The sequence below is a fragment of the Ruditapes philippinarum genome, unplaced genomic scaffold (assembly GCF_026571515.1).
Source record: "Ruditapes philippinarum isolate M1 unplaced genomic scaffold, ASM2657151v2 ctg7179_1_1_1_1, whole genome shotgun sequence".
Lineage (NCBI taxonomy): Eukaryota > Metazoa > Mollusca > Bivalvia > Venerida > Veneridae > Ruditapes > Ruditapes philippinarum.
This window is the reverse complement of record NW_026861963.1, coordinates 21,907-38,890: the sequence shown is the minus strand read 5'-3', so window position 1 is coordinate 38,890 and position 16,984 is coordinate 21,907. Positions and strand designations below refer to the sequence as shown.

The following is a 16,984-nucleotide window of genomic DNA, read 5'->3' as shown; positions in this document are numbered from 1 at the left end:
TGCCATAAAAATGGATAAAGTTGCTCAAACCTAATTTTAAATCAAACAAAGCTATTCAGTTTAATGTTTAAAATCTTTGTACCTAAATACAAACTTCTTTTCATCTCCCTGTATAAAGACGGGGCACTTTCCTATCAATGCTGTAACAGACATCTAATATCTGTAAAATAACCATAACACTTGTAAACTGGTATGCTGTTTCAAATAGTTTTAAGATATCAACCTTGTGCCATAAAGACAAGAAGTCTTAATTAGTACAGATTTGTTTTAAAATTGTTGTAGCACGAAGTCATAAAACGCTTTCTGAATATATATGATAAATCAATGCACGGTATTTGACAGTATACACCATTGTCCATTGGTTTGAGATATCAATATACATGTGAAAATAGAAAATACTTTTTTCTCTACTGAAATCTCACATTCCGTGCTTAAGTTAATTCTGATTGAAACGAATTGCAATAAAGAAAAAAAGAAAGTAATAATATTAATTTTACTTTTTGAATTAATAGAAAAACAAGATATCTTTGATATGTCAAGTATTTTACTCGTTTCACGTACAAGTTGGCAGTAACTGCCTCATTTACATTACACAATAACACAAACTGTAATTATTTCTAAAGGCCCATACAGTAAAAATAATTAATATTGGTAAAAATCTGATGTAATTTTTCGATTATTCAATACAAATAAGAGTATAGGCCTATATTAGACGTCAAATATTCACTTCATGATTAAGGAGGTCTGTATTGTAAATATTCAAGGCGTGGTTTGTGTGATTGTGTGATGTGATCAGAAAGGTTTAATTATACATGTATATAGGACGCGAAAATGTTGCGCTGATTGTTCTTCAAGAACCAGACATATTGAAAGATTTAAAGATCCTGTATGTTTTGTAATCGAGATTGCATACCACTCTTCATTGAATTATATATGTATGTAATTATGCAAATTTGTCAATTTTCAAACATGGAAGAATATGTAAAATATGAATTGCAAATATTTGTACATATTTAAGGTAATCATTAAATTATATGCATTCATTTCTTATTGGAAAAATTGACTTAGAATTTATAGAAAACTAAATTCTAATTACCTCCCTTTATTTACATGAAATATTAAATTCGGTAATATCTTTATAAATAATGTTTTTTGAAACTTACAATATGGATAAATCTTAATTTGAGCATCATAATTTGAATATAAAACCATAAAAATAATGTGTTACAGGATCTTTAACCAGTATTTTAAAAACATACTATCTTTGAAAATATCCAAGTGTTATATACGTATTCTTCTGATAATAATTTGAAAATCGGGTGTAGTGGAATGTGTGTGTGTGTGTGTGTTTTATACTTTAGCTAAATGTGTGTGTGTGTGTGCGTGCGTGCGTGCGTGTGCGTGTGTGTGTGTGCGTGCGCGTGTGTGTTTTTTTCTACACTTTAGCTAAGTTTCCTGAGGATGAATTTCTCTTCTGTGTCTTCGTTTATCGTCGTCTTTTTTCCACTAAAATATAAATAATTAGATATATACGAGGGGCATATTTTAATTAGTGGCAACGGCGGCACTATTGGTTTCGAAGGCAAGGTTTGATGTATGGATTAAACCAAAGTCACAAGGTCAGAGAGAGAAGTCAGGACTATTTGTGGGATGTAGCAAAACCTCAATAGTCTGATCCTCTAAATAAGCTAGAACCAATTAAGGCTGACCGATGCGCAGGTGCATTATCATGGGTGTAATTTGATCCTGTGCACCCCTAAACCTGGATCATATGTAATGTAGTAATTAACTACAGCAGTGAGAACATGGTCACGGTAAAATGTTCCAGTGACACCACAGGCACGAGTATCGGACCTGGGAAGAAAAAATACGACCAGATTGATAAAAAACCTGTGTTCATCTTAAAAATGTCAAACAAAAAACAAAAAATGTAAATAATGACCCCCTTTAAAAATATACTATAAGTTAAGTTATATACTCTTAACTTATAGTATATTTTTAAAGGGGGTCATTATTTACATTTTTTGTTTTTTGTTTGACATTTTTAAGATGAACACAGGTTTTTTTATCAATCTGGTCGTATTTTTTCTTCCCAGGTCCGATACTCGTGCCTGTGAGTGACACTACCCCTCTCAGGTACAGCGACACGGACTGTTAAAAAAAGAGCGTACATAACTGTTTTAACGCTCCCCTCTATACTGCAGTACGCCGAGCAACAACTGGGCGATCGCTGTTATAATCTACTCTCATTTACTTACTGAGTTTATTGTCGGGTTAAAAAAGCCAAGTTTCATACCATGACAATTTCTCTCAGGGTATATGGTCTCGATCTTTTAACCTAGTCAATAAGGCCGAAGATTGTTTCAACCCGTTCCCCTTTTTTTTGTCAGAAGTAATCAGATACGGAATCTAACGGGCGCAAATTTTCTCGAAGGCCCGATGTGTCACTCATCTCTTCCACGGTATATATCAACTATGGCTTTGACAGTGATGATGTCTTTTTTTCAGAGGTAGCGGAAATTGGTCGCCCGGGCGGGGATCATCCATAACATAGTTCTATCTTCCCTAAACATTGACACCCACGATATGGGAGGCATTTTCTCCATTCCGTTTTTACTTCTGACAATAATCCAAGCCTTTTGCTCCTTTCTCAAATCACAGGGGCTTCTGTCACAATGCAAAAAAAACTCAATCATGCTACAACTAGTATACAAAACCACAGGTGCTAAAATTTTATTGCACGTGCAAATCGTGCGAAAATAGACTGTTGTTTAGAAAAAAATCAATAATCAGTATTATACACGTACTTTCACGTGCAAAACATGGTTAAATTGAGTTTTTGCCACTAATTAAAATATGCCCCTCGTACAAAATATACAAAACAACAAAAAGATTATTTTTCAAGAAAATACAAAAATAATAGTGTAAGGTGCAAAAAACGCCAGTAGCTCCAGTGATGGAAGGTCCGATGTGTTCACAGTCGTTAAAACTTTAGAGTGTACCCAGAAAAAAACAATAAACGGGAAAACGTAAATCTTTCGTTGTAAAAAGTATAAATCATGGCAGATTCATATTCGTGTGTTAAAGGAGGAAAGCTTAAACTGAAAGGGAGCAAGCACAAAAAGTAATAAGCTTTCTTTTAATGTCTTATGTCGTTATTTTATGATTTGAAAATTGTATCATTTTCGGATGATGATGATTTCGGACATCTGTTAAAATAGAACTTCTACAACATGTTTACCTGTCATTACTTATAGAGCTCACTAACATAATATCTTAAAACACTACAATTTTAAATTGAAATGATGACCAGAGATCCAATTTTGCACATCATGTGAGAAAAAAACAAATTATCATTAGGCATTACCAGGTTATAGGACAAAAATTATTTTTGTCCTAGCAAGATTACATAACAAAATATACATGTTTGCACACTGATATAAACCAAAGGTCACATACTAGTACATGTATATATTGTCACTGAAAAATATTTTCAGAATTCTTTTTCTAAATTATGTTAACTGATATATTTAAACTTGAGAGATTACTGGTCGAGGACCACCAAAACCGAACAACCATCAAACCCAGGTGACCCTGAAAATGCCTGATTTAGTTTGTTTCTTTGTTCAGTGGTTGTCAATCAGTCAGTCGCCTTTTTATCAGCAATAAATGCATGTTTCTTCTATAATTGTGTAATTAGATTTATTTCAACTTATCATGTTAAAAAAAAAATTAAAACAGCCCAGCTTTTAGCTGGATTAAATCAATGTCATGAAATATCTGTCCGGCCACACAGTACTGTAGTGTGGACAATTTTGGTAATTTTTATACCTTCCTTGACAGGACTCAAATTAAGTGTCAACATAATCAGAAATAAACAAACAAGGTTGATAGTTAGGAGAAGAACCTAGCTGTACTGTCTCAAATTTTTAGATCTCTAGCTTTAAAATTAGGAAATTTGCATGGAAAAATGTCTAAAAAGTGTCCAGTTGATGGTGCCCGACCAGTAGCCATATTGGCATTTGAGTAAATCAGCAGTAATTTGTAAGTATGTCTCAGTGAATACTAGAAAATTGCTAGAAAATACTTAAGACTCGTATTTCTAATTTGGTATACATGTACTTATGCCTTGTTTGCCCAACTGATACATATCACGTCATATGATACATTATTAATAACAAAACTTTATTCAAATAGGCACAAGAAGAGTAAGAAAAGGAAGCTGGATGATGGGGAGGAAGTTGCCTCGGGATCTTCAACAGATGATAGGTCTGATGTTGCTCAGCATGGTAGGTGCATTTCAGATATAGATAGTTTGATATTGTGAGAATTATTTACTTATTTTAAAGAGACAATAAATGTATAAAAAACTTAAGGATGAAATAGAGCAAAATGAAATACAATCCGAGGACTTTTTCACAAGCAATGTTAAGATTTAAAATATAGAGGAATGTTGATGTTTATTGTTAGAACAATACAGACTGACTTACGAAAGCTCAAGTGTTTGTGGCTTATTACAGATTTTAAAGCTTATAATGAACCTGGCTCCTCCATAATCTACATTGTATTTGAAATATCTCTTGGTCAAATTTATACATTTATGCTTCCAGTATTATTATTTGAATAAGAGAGTCCAAAAATAAGACACTGTATTGCTGACTAGTGAAAGCCTTAATGTTCAGTAATCTAAGGTAACTAATATGAAATAATATACATGTACATTGATATACAGAATGTTAGGCTTTAGTAAGGCTTTATTTTAAACTGCTGTCTATAATGCCATTTTGATTCAAACAGTCTGTATCTATGACATTCAGCAAGCTATTTATAATTTTACAGTAAATCTGCAGTAGGGCTACTTACTCAGTAGCTTGAAATTTTTGTCTGCACATGCTTGAAATTATAATGTAAATCATTGAAAGTATCTTGAACCTAACAGTATGCAGTGTTGGTGATAGGGCCAGATGCTCGAGTTTAATGACAGAAAACTCAGCAGTAGTCTAGGCTTCAAATAAGGATTTAGTATCCTAAAATCAATTTATGCAATTTTGGGATTATATTTATGTTTGTTTTCTTCAAGAAAAACAACTAGCAACGGCAGCAAGTCAGGGTATTAGGTTAGGGGAGGGTTGAGGACAGGGTCTTCAGCCATTTAAGCCCCTGGTGAATCCAACCATACCTGCTAAATATGTTATTAATGGATTTTGCCTCTTGCTGGTTGACTTTAAAAAAAATGAATCTTTACTATTACAGGTGGTTGGTGGGTTGTATCAAAGTTTGGTCAGATCACTGGTAATATTTGTATTGAACTGGAAGACCAAAGATACATGTTTGCTCAGGATAATGGCAGATTTGTTCTAGGGCCACCAAGAGAAGGTATTACATTTTACAAGTGACAATTTAAGATTGTCCTTGACATGTTTTGCAAAAGAAATTTTGAATTTTATAAGTGAGATAAATGATACACCCATATTATACATTTTTTGTCAATGCAGGTAATGTTATATAGAGTATTATATTATGAATATGGTATATATATCTTATCATTGTACAATTTTTGATAACTTGAAAATTCTAGCATTTGAAATTTTCTCAGAGCTAAGGTGGATTCCATTGTCAGATAAAGCATATAGTTACATGTATCTATAAAACTATGATATTATCTCATGATAGCCTTATACCTCTTTAGTTGATATTTCATTTGATTTAGTAAATGAGATAGTCAAAGAGCTGTTTTCTTTATTGAATCTTTGTCAAACATTTACAAATTTCATGCTTTATGTTTAACCTTTTTTTATGTTACATGTAAGTAAGTATGGTTTGTTACAGTAATGAAATTTTATAGAAACGCTTATCACATATAATATTTCTACAATAAGCTCAGCATACTTTTATCAATATCTTCTTTAATACACGAAAGAATTTCTAGCAAATTAAGTCTAAGGTCCATAATTCAGACTTTAAATGTTAATGATTAGGGACCCAGCAGACATTTTCACAAAAAAATCTTATGATTTATCCTAAGTTTTTAACCTGTAAGTTAAATCTTAAGTCATTTTCACAAAGCCACTTGTAAATTAAATTTTATAGATAAAAAAAGTCACTTACGATAAATCTTACAATAAAAACATCCCTCGCAACTGGTCATTTGATAGAGATGTGCATGCTCTATATTTGTTTCCAGTTAAAAATCAAGTAATAAAGAGCTTGAAATATGTGTTGAACACAATCAAGTTACAATAAGAAGAAAAAAATCATTCAAACTGATATATTTTCTATCTTGATTTAAAATAATTGTATGGATCTAATTGATATAGAAACAAAGTCTGCTATGTTATTGCTAAGGTATTAATAAATAAAAATGTGCCACTAGTACATGCTGGCATTGAAATCAAACCCACCAAATTGTACAAAACATTAGTTATCAAAAATAATTCTATAGAGTTCACATATAAACTATTCGTAACCCTCTCCACCATGACGTCATCAAGTCATGACATCAGAAATGTTATGTTGGTAAATAATTTTAACTTAATTTGTGTTATTTATAACAAACTGTTTGCTTATTAAATAATTAATATATATTTGTCCATTTTTTGTTTGTTTTTATTCTGTTTAAATAAAAGATACAATGTAAGTCATGATATTTTACTCTTAAGAGAAAAAATATCACACTTATGAAAGGGGAACACCTATCGTAAAGTTACGATAGATTTTGCTTAAGATTTTTTGTTGAAAGGAGATTTATCGTAAGATTTCTCTTAGGATAGAAAATTGTCGTAAGTTTTTTGTGAAAATGTCTGCAGGTCAATAAGTACAGTATAAGGGTAACAGTTTTTGTTTGTTTTATTGCAAATATTATTTTCTCTTTGATTGTTTATCTTAAGCTGGTCCAGAGCCAGAAGAAATTTTGACAGCAGTGAAAGTTGATGAAACAAAAGTAGCATTTAAGTCTGGTTATGATCAATACATAAGTGTGGGAACCAGTAACCTTGTCATAGGAAGGTCAATGGCAATTGGAAGCAAAGAACAATGGGAACCAGTATTTCAAGAGGTTTGTAAGAAAATACATGTATAATGATTTGGTGGGATTTACGATGCAAGTCACCCGCAAACACTGTAAATGGTCATACGGCATTTAGGAAGACCTAGAATGTCCTCTTTATTCTACAAATATTTCTTATACATTGTACATTGTATTATCCCACACCACAATTTAATTCAACATGAAGTGAAAGCATTTCTGCTACAAGGAAAGAAATTATGTCAGTTTAACTAAAATATTTCACGTTCAACACTGAAAATTGAAAAGCTTTCAGCATGTAGCAAGTTTCTGGTTGATACAACCTATTTATTGATTATGGACCACCCAATTTTAGCTGCCTAATACAATAATGTTATTATTGAAGAATCATGATCTGAAACTCATATTTTATTCGAGTGGATTATACTCAGACAAGATCTCACAAGGCATGGTATCTAAGCAACAAGTCTGATCCATTCTAGTTAAATATATACAAAAAATAGATTAAGGTACTCCTATAATAACTCTTTGATTATATACCTTGTTGAATTTAGATTATAGATAGATAGATAGATTTATTTCGGCATAAAGGTAAACATGTTACATGATAAACAAACACAATATAGATTAAAACAATTACAAATAAATAAATAAATGAATAAATACTATATTATGTAAACCATGACATGTTCCCAAAACCAAGGATAACACAAAAAATAGCAAGCTATTATTTCCATTGTGGTCCTTAGCAATACAATACAATACAATACAATATTTCTTTATTTTGTCAAGATTACATATAATGTAACAACAGACAATTTACAAATAATATCAGTATTATAACATATGTGGGTTAACAATTTATATAGAACGAGACATGCAAAAAATATTTCGAAAACAACAGTTTATAAGAATAACGTGTCTAATGTTATGAAAGTTTTGATTAAATAGCCTTTACCAGGGGAACAGTGTAAAAACCGGGCATTTTTGCATGTACACAATTAAGTTCTATTTAGAATAATTATACAAGTCAATTTCTCCCAACTAGTACTTTATATCTAGCAGTTTTCATACTATAAAAAATTGGAGACATTAGAATAAAACTAACAGTATCTATACGTTCGTAATAATCTCAAATAACTGTATAAATACAAAGACACGATTTACTATTGTGTTGCACGATTATTTTGTAGTAATCATGTCAGTCTAGGAATTTCATTCATAAAGTGGATTTAGTCGGTAGCGTTGACCAATCAGAGTAAATTTTACCTGGCGAGTTGTTTAATTTTATTTATAAGAAGAAAGCAACTTATTGTTTCAAAATATATGAAACAAACATACTTAAAGATTTCAAGGTAGCATAGTCGGTACTATTTAACAATTCATTATACTTGATTACATTTGGATGTTTATAATAATATTCTGGGATATATTTTTTCCGTATGACAGTAAAACGTTTACAGGACATAATTGCGTGAAATTCGTCTCCAAGTGTTCGGCACTCTTCGCAGATACGCTCGTTGTATGGAGTATTGTTATATCTTAGAATTTCTATCGGAAGACGGTGATTAGCTGTACGAAATTTAAGAAGCGGTATGTACAAGTTTTTCGGTAATATTGTTAAATAGTCTTCTCTTTTATGTTCTTGTTTATACAAATAATATAATTTTCCTTTGTTTGAGGCTTGTAATTTTCCATTCCAATCTGTTATAAATTGATCTACTAGCACTTGCTTTATTAGTAAATGGATATTTTTTATAGTGATATCTTCTTGATTCAAGAATAGATAGGGGAAACCTGTATTGTTTAAAATATCTTTTACTGAATTTAGCCATCTGTAGGAGTTATCACTTTGAATCATTATTTTGTAAATAATATTTGAATATTTATTCGAATCATTTGTTTTTAAAATATTCCAAAACCGAATTATTTTTGTATTGATATTTATTTGCAACGGATAACGCCCCAATTCCCCATATAACATATAAGCGGGGGTACTTTTCCTTGTATTTGTAATTTTTCTTAGAAAATCTAAATGAACCTTTTCTATGTCGTTGTTATTTTCTATACCCCATATTTCGCTTGAAAATGTGAGTATGGGTAAGATTGTGTTATCAAATAATTTAAGCTGAAGATCTAAAGGTAGATTTAGGGCAAAAATACGTTTGTATAACAAATGCATCGCCTTTTTTGCTTGGGTTATAATATGGTCACGTGCTTTGTTAAATTTGCCAGTCGGACTAAAACAACTCCCAAATACTTATATTTTTCTGTCATGTCAATAGGAAATATATGTTATGTCAATAATGTAAAATGTTAGGTTACGTACCGCGTTTATTCGAGCCGAAAACTTCTCTGTATTTATTTGCAGTTTCCATTCGTTGCAGTATGAGTAGAAATCATTTTAGCATTTCTGAAAATCTTGAGGGTTTCGCGCCAGAATAATAGTATCGTCCGCGAAGAGAAGAACTAGGATAGTCAGAGTTTCTATGTTATCGCCGGATGCGTAGTCTTATGTAATCCCAGAATTGCCTTTTGATGTCAAGTAAGCTAAAAGGTCATTAAGATACAGGGAAAATAAAAGTGGGGACAAATTTTCCCCTTGACGGACCCCAATATCGCACGAGAACATTGCTGAAGTATTGCCATTTAACTGGATACAAGATTTAACCCCTTTATACATATTGCGAATAAGTCTCAGGAATTTTCCGTTTATTTCAGTATCGATTAATTTTTGGAAAAGTTGCGCACGTGGTAAATTATCAAATGCACGAGAGAAATCAATGAAACCGACATATAGTTTTTGTTTTTGTTTTTTTAAAAATTCTATGAGAAAATTCAATGTAAACACATGATCAAGAGTTGACATATTTTTTCTAAAGGCAGTTTGATTTCCATGGATCAGGTTATTTGTTTCGACAAACCTTGTCAGTCTATCATTTAGGACACTAGTGAATATTTTTGAGAGACAGGATAAAATCGTAATGGGTCTATAGTTTTCCGGGGAAAGTTTCGAACCTTTTCCTTTATAGATTGGAATAATGTAACCCTCTGACCAAGTACTAGGGATAATACCTTTGGTGGCATGACACAGAGAGGTATTTCATAAAAGAAAAAAAATATCACAAATTATAAGATAAATCACATTAATGAAGGATATCATTTAAAATCATCACAATTTAAGATGTAAGGTATTGTAAATAAAAAGTCATTATCACATTAAGAAATAAGTATGTGCATAGTAAGAAAGGATTACATTAAAAAAAAAATATCACAGTTGTTATGAGTGTGTAAGGAAAGAACATGCCATAGATTACACTATTCAAAAAAGGATAAAGTTTTTAAAGTCTTAATAAAAAATTTAAAACAAATATCAAAAAATGAAACAGTAAACCTGAGCCGAAAAATAATTCAATAAAAAAATGAAAACATAAAATTTTCTTGCAAGAAATTTTAAGAAAAACACTTAGATGCTACTTAAAAAGTGACTTTTGATGGCTACCTTAAAACGATGAAATATGTTAATTTCAGTTATGCAAGTTGGAAGACTGTTCCATAGTTTAGCACCAATAAAACTGAAAGACTTTGACCCGGAACCTTTAACCTTAGGAAGACAATACCCTCCTTTTTTGCTCAGTCTGGTGCAATAAGAATGCATAGATTCCTGAGAAACAAAATAATCACTTAAGTACTCTGGGGCCATTTGGTTTTTAACCTTAAAAACGTGACATAACATGATTTGTTCAACTCTTTTACAAACTGGTAACCAATTAAGGGATTTAAAATGGGAAGGGCCAATATGAACTCTGGAATCAAGGTTTAGAACAAATCTCATCATTTTATTTTGTGTTGTCTGTAATTTATTTTTCAAGACCTGAGTTAAACCATTATACCAGACACAGCAGGCATAGTCAAAGTGGCACTGAATTAATGAATTGACAAGCAGTTTTTTGGTATGCTGTGTAAGGAAATCTTTCTTACGGTAAAGGAACTTAAACCTGGCGTTAGCCTTCTGAATTACTGAGTCTGCCATGTAACCAAAGGACAGGTACTGATCAATAGTTACCCCAAGATATTTGATGGATGTGGATGCTTCTATTGCAGTGCCATTACTATTTATGTTTAATTTGGAATGTGACCTGAGTTTCTGTTTAGACCCAAACACAATGGACTCAGTTTTACCTAAGTGCAGATTATATATTTAAAAATAACATAATTGGCATAATGTCAGCAAATTCATTGCAGATAAAAAGTTTTGTTTTTTTCTGTTATGTCCTTTTTGTGCATGTGATACGTGTATTAAATGTAGAAAGAATATACAATTGTATAATAAAAAGTATTATTGTCTCTGCAGGGAGTCACTATTTCCTGATAAAACCACTTATGTCATCCTGAAAACTGTATTATTTAAGCCCCATTGACAAATAAAGCAAAGAACACATTAAAATGCATGTAATTTAAGCTTTAGTTACCAGTTACTTACTTGTAGGAAGATATTAAACATGTTGAAACATGATAGGAGAGATCTCTATTTCATTGTAATTTATGCCAGTTGTTGAGTTTCAGGAAATTAATTTTAGTTTCTAATTTCACATATTAGAATATTTTGACCACAATTGAGTAGAATGAATACAGGAAAAACTCTGAAAACCGGACCCTGCTTGGACTTTACCAAAAGTCCTGCATTCAGAGGTTTTATACATTTATTGATCATTCAACATTGACTTAGTTGAAATTCTTTTATTCAAACCTTTTGTTTAGGTCATATTTTTTTTTTACTGTATATGCATATAAAGAGACATCTATTTTATAGGGTAAGATGGCATTAAATGGTTGTAATTCCTGTTTTTTATCGTATGATGAGGATGAGGACATTGTTTGTGCTAGTAAAACAGCCGGAGATAAGGAAATGATAAAAGTACGTAAATGATTTTTATATTTCTACTTTAATTTTAGCTTTACTTTTTCAATGAAAAATTTTGAGTATTCCTTAACTGTCATTGTCATCCAGAAATTTTAGCATTGGCAATATTTTATTTTATCAGCTCACCTGTCACAAAGTGACATGGTGAGCTTTTGTGATTGCTTTTAGAATGGCGTCCGTCTGTTGTCCGTCCGTCTGTCTTCCGTAAACTTTTACTTTAAACGATATCTCCTCATAAACCAGTGAGCCAATTTTATCCGAACTTCACAGGAATGTTTCTTTTGTGGTCACCTTTAAAAATTGTTCAAAGAACAAAAGAAAAAAACTTAAAAAATCTCCTTTTAAAGAACCCAAAGAGCTTGAGCTTAAGATATTTGGCATGAAGCATCTTCTAATGAGTGTCTACTAAATTTGTTCAAATAAAAGCCCTGGGGTCATTGTTTTTCATATATGTTTATAGTAATAACTTAAAAAAACTTCTTTTGAAAAACCCAAAGAGCTAGAGCTTATAAATTTAGCATGAAACATTTTTAGTGAGTGTCTACCAAGTTTGTTTAAATAAAAGCCTTTTGGTCAAAATTGGCACCGCTCCGAGGCTTATTAATTTTCTTTATATGTATATATTAAAAACAAATGTTTTAACACATGCACTATTTCAGATACAAATATGAATTTTGTGATATTAGTTTAAGATTTAGATTTAATATCTGCTTTTGTTTATAGTTTACAATATTACTTGTTCCTCGTCATGGAGAGTTTCTATATACAGGTGATTGATTTCAGGGCCATCATGTCCCTCTTGTTTCTCAATTGATTGTCTACAAAATTGAACACAATAGCCATTTGAACAAGACATTCAAGGAAACAAGATTGAACTTGACCTTGACACATAAATGGCCCTAATCTTCAAATGTTTGAATTTTGGTAGATTTTTTCTGTAACTGACTATTGCTTTGTTATTATGAATGGATTGTCTTCATACTTGGATAACAAGACCTTCAAGTAGATTAAATGATTAATGACCTTCACTCATAAATGACATTGATCTTGAAGGTCAAATTACTGAATTTTGCTTGATGCTTGCTATAATTGGCTATAACTTTGTTATTTAAAGACCAGAATTTTTTGGTTTATGTTGTTATGACCCTGGATGTCTGTCCGTCTGTAAGCAGCTTCTTGTCAGGTCTGTATGTTTGGAAACAGTGGATTGAAATTTATGCTACTCAGCAGAAATGTTAGCTATTATGACATAATGAGCAGAGTGCAGGTTTGACCTGCCTCAGTTCAAGGTCAATGTAATAATGAATAATTGCATTTTTTGTCACACTTAATCAAAATTTCAAAATTTTATGTTCTTTTGAACTAATAGTAAGAAATAAAAACTTTTTGGCAGAAATATTTCTTATAATAAGATTATGTGCAGGAAATAGGTCTTGTCTTCCTGAGATTAAAATAGGGCCCATGCTGGGATTAACTTGATTTATATAGTCTTATATAGGAAAACGCATTTAAGTTTCATTATCATGTAGCATTGCCTTACTGACCTTTACAAAATTGATATGAATTTCTCATTACATTTCTCTTTGTGGACCTAGCCTTGGACTTCCCCTTATCATTAGAAAAATCATGTCCGACTTTCACAGGTAAAAGTGCTGTTGAGATGTCAATGAAATTTCATAGGAGTGACCAGTACCATCCTTGTGCATATCGCCGGCTTTAATACACAAATCGCTCTTGTTTAGCTTACAATTACATTTATCTCCACTATAACTATATAGTCACTGATACTTTTAACTATGTACATGTAGTATTCTTATGTTTTAACCCATTGATTTAAACAACAACAAGCAGCTTATACTTTATTTTATTCATGTGATCTGTTTAAATAAAAGTGTTATAAAATGATATATAGTACAAAATCTTGGGAACAGGGTGGGTATTGTAACATAAAATATAAACAGTGCATTTGATGATTACAAAAGAAAACTCACCAGTTTTATCATTTCATAAAGTACTTGTAAAATAAAAGATGAATGGTTTTATTGATATAACCTAGGACAGTCAATTTATCAATGTAAACAAAGTTGTCAGTTTTAGCTTGTCTGTTTTGAAGAAAATATGAGGTTTTTTGATTGCTGAATTGTAGTCGTTGTTGTTGTCATCAAGGCACAGTTGATACACTGAGCATTATTAAAGTCGCATTATTCTTAAAGCTATACTTTTGGAGTTATGCCCCTTTTTTTACTTTTTTCAAAATCGCTTATTAAGTAGAATGGTTTCAAAACTGTGAATAATATCAACATGAAACTTGAATACTTGCTTACATCACAATGCACGATTGTAAGACATTATCTTGAAAGCAAAAGTTATAGGAGTTATGTTCCTTTGTTATTTAGACAAGCGTTAAAAATGCTTGAGGTGCTCTTGTTATTCCATGTATTCCCAGCATGACTGGTGTTTCTTATCAAACCTTTTATAAAAACACAACAAAAGGAGTGTTTAAATCATTCATCCCTCATAACATAAGATTTTAACATTTAAAAACAATAAACTCTGACAAAACTTTAAACATGTGTTTTGCTAATTTTTCAGAAGAATGGATGATGCAAGTTTTTTTTTTACTATTGAAGAACTGCTGACATTGTTTGATTTAAGTCAACTAAGTCTCTGTTTAAGTCTATGACAGGTTATGGATGTGAAGGAAGTTGTCATATTTTTCATCCAAAGCATTGCAGCTATAATACAGCTTTGTTTCTCCACACAAACATACAGCCCTTGGTGTCTTCAGATCCTGGAGCACCAACTCCCCTGTAGAACAGTCTCCTGATATCTCTTCTATAACATTTCTCCCCCAGTCACACACAAAGACAGTACCATCATCTGACAGTGACATTCCCATAGGGAAACTTATACCACAATAACTACCAAACACATCACCTTGCCAGTTTAATCTTGTCACTGTCTTCATGTGACAGTCAGATATGTAGATTGAACTTCTGTTACATGTGATATAATATGGAACTTTGAAATTTTTTTTTCCATCAATTGTTGTCAGTATAGTGCCAGTCATATCAAAGGTCTGTAGTTTTGTAGGATCAGAGAATGATACAACAAGTTTACCTTGGTAACAGCTTATACCATGACATTTCCCATCAACCTTCACAGTGTGCATCTTTGTGAGTTTGTTTGATGAGATTGATATAAACTGTATTGTATGTTTGATAGGAAGTGTGACAGCAAGTTCAGTACTGGTTACTGTGGTGATATCGGATGGTTCACCATCTAGTTGTAGTTGATCAGACACAGATTGACTGCTGGTGTCCACCATCTTTACAGCTTTGTTATTGTAGTCAGTGATGATAAGAAGATCAGGAGTCAGCAGAGTCATCCCTGTTATATAGCACTTTTCTTTATCTTTTGGTGTCTTCACACAGATTTCTCCCTCATGTGAAGATTGTCTAGACTGTATTTGTACAGATTGACATTCTGTTTTTAAAGTTTTCTGTGTCAGTGTACCTAGTGACTTCTCTGTTTTAAACAAATTTGTTATTACATCATTGGATTGAAAGTTGAACTCTTTGATATCATTTGATGAGAGTTTTAGTAGTTTTCCCTCCATATCTTTGATTGCTTTCTCTGCAAGTTTCAAATCAATGAAGAGTTTGTCAGCTTGTTTTCTTGTGTTGAGTTGCTTGATTTTGTCTGATGATATATTCAGAGATTTGGTAACTTCTTCACATGTTGTTTCTACTGCTTTCATATGTTTGTTATTTTTTTGTTCTATGACTTTAACTGTATCTTCAGCCTGTCTCTCAAGTTCATCTAGTCTTTGGTTGATTTCTTGCCGAAACTTTTTGATGTCAACTAATGTATCTTTCAGAGAGTTGTTTGATTTGTGAGTCATGTTCTTGACATCTTTTAATATCTGTTGAAATTGGTCAGAAGTGGTTTTTACTGCATTCAAGAAAACTTGATATTCTTTGCTGTCTATTATATCACCAGAAATGTCTGGTATATAGTTGACTTTGCAGGAAGTATCTTGGTGTTCAAGGGTAACACAAACACTGCAGAGAAGTTCTGTATGATCATTGCAGTAGAACTTGATCATTTCTTTTGGATGTTTACCACATGGCAAGGTCAAGTCATCCAACAGGCCTGTGTGAAGGGATGTTGAGGGTTGCTGCAAAACTTTCGGCATATTTGCTGCATCCAAAAGTGTATGCTTTTTGGTAAACTTGTTTATCCTATGGGCTTTAAAACATGTCTTGCAAAGGTGCTCCTTGCAGTCAGTGCAGTAACCATGGGCAGGGCATCTAGTTCCTTCCTCATCACAAGGCTGGCAGTAAAGTTGAAGATCTTCATCTGATGCCATGGATGTTGTTGATGACGAAAATTGTTTTGATGCTATCTTTTCTGAGACTGCCATGTTTTACCTTAAATGTATTATAAAACATTACTATGTATTGCATGTTTTTCAAATGTCCTTCAGTGAATACATAAAACTTGAGATTCATAGATGATTTGAAACAATGGCAAAGTCTAATTAATTTCTAATTTGATCGCTTTTGATTTTCGAGTCGAGGGGCCAAAGGTTAAGGTCTTATCTACTGCTGTCAAAACAGTTTTTGACTAATTACTCGACAATAAAGGGGCTCTTGGTTTCTGACTTATAACTTCACAACCCTTAGGCTCTTGGCCCTCAGATTTCACAGTCTTGACTCTTAATGATTTTTGGGCTGAGGGGTCAAAGGTTAAGGTAACTGTGACCTTGTATTTTAAAACTTTGTCCATGTTGACAGTTCTGTTTATATTTATTTGTTCAATGCATGCTTACTTACCACCACTGTTAAGGTGTTTCTTCACCATACCATTACATAATCAGTTCTTTTACGTTTCATATCAGTAAAAAGGACAAAATTAAAAAGAAAACTACTTTTTTATCCTGAATCAATGTAGACTTCTTGTCAAAATGGTTTTCAACTAATAACTGGACAACCAATGGGCTCTTGGCCCTCAAACTTCATAGAAGCATTGGT

The 16,984-nt window shown here is 32.1% G+C and overlaps 1 protein-coding gene across 1 annotated transcript in view; it reads left to right on the top strand.

The window, feature by feature from the left end:
* Window positions 1–2,967: 2,967 nt before the first annotated feature.
* LOC132717472 (protein FRG1-like) overlaps window positions 2,968–16,984 on the top strand; it is a 30,487-nt gene continuing 16,470 nt past the window's right edge. Inside the window, exons 1-5 of the mRNA XM_060700942.1 lie at window positions 2,968–3,124; window positions 4,198–4,289; window positions 5,254–5,376; window positions 6,888–7,054; window positions 11,838–11,942. Coding sequence (XP_060556925.1) covers window positions 3,060–3,124; window positions 4,198–4,289; window positions 5,254–5,376; window positions 6,888–7,054; window positions 11,838–11,942 — 552 coding nt within the window. The 5' untranslated portion in view covers window positions 2,968–3,059. The remainder of the gene's footprint in view (window positions 3,125–4,197; window positions 4,290–5,253; window positions 5,377–6,887; window positions 7,055–11,837; window positions 11,943–16,984) is intronic.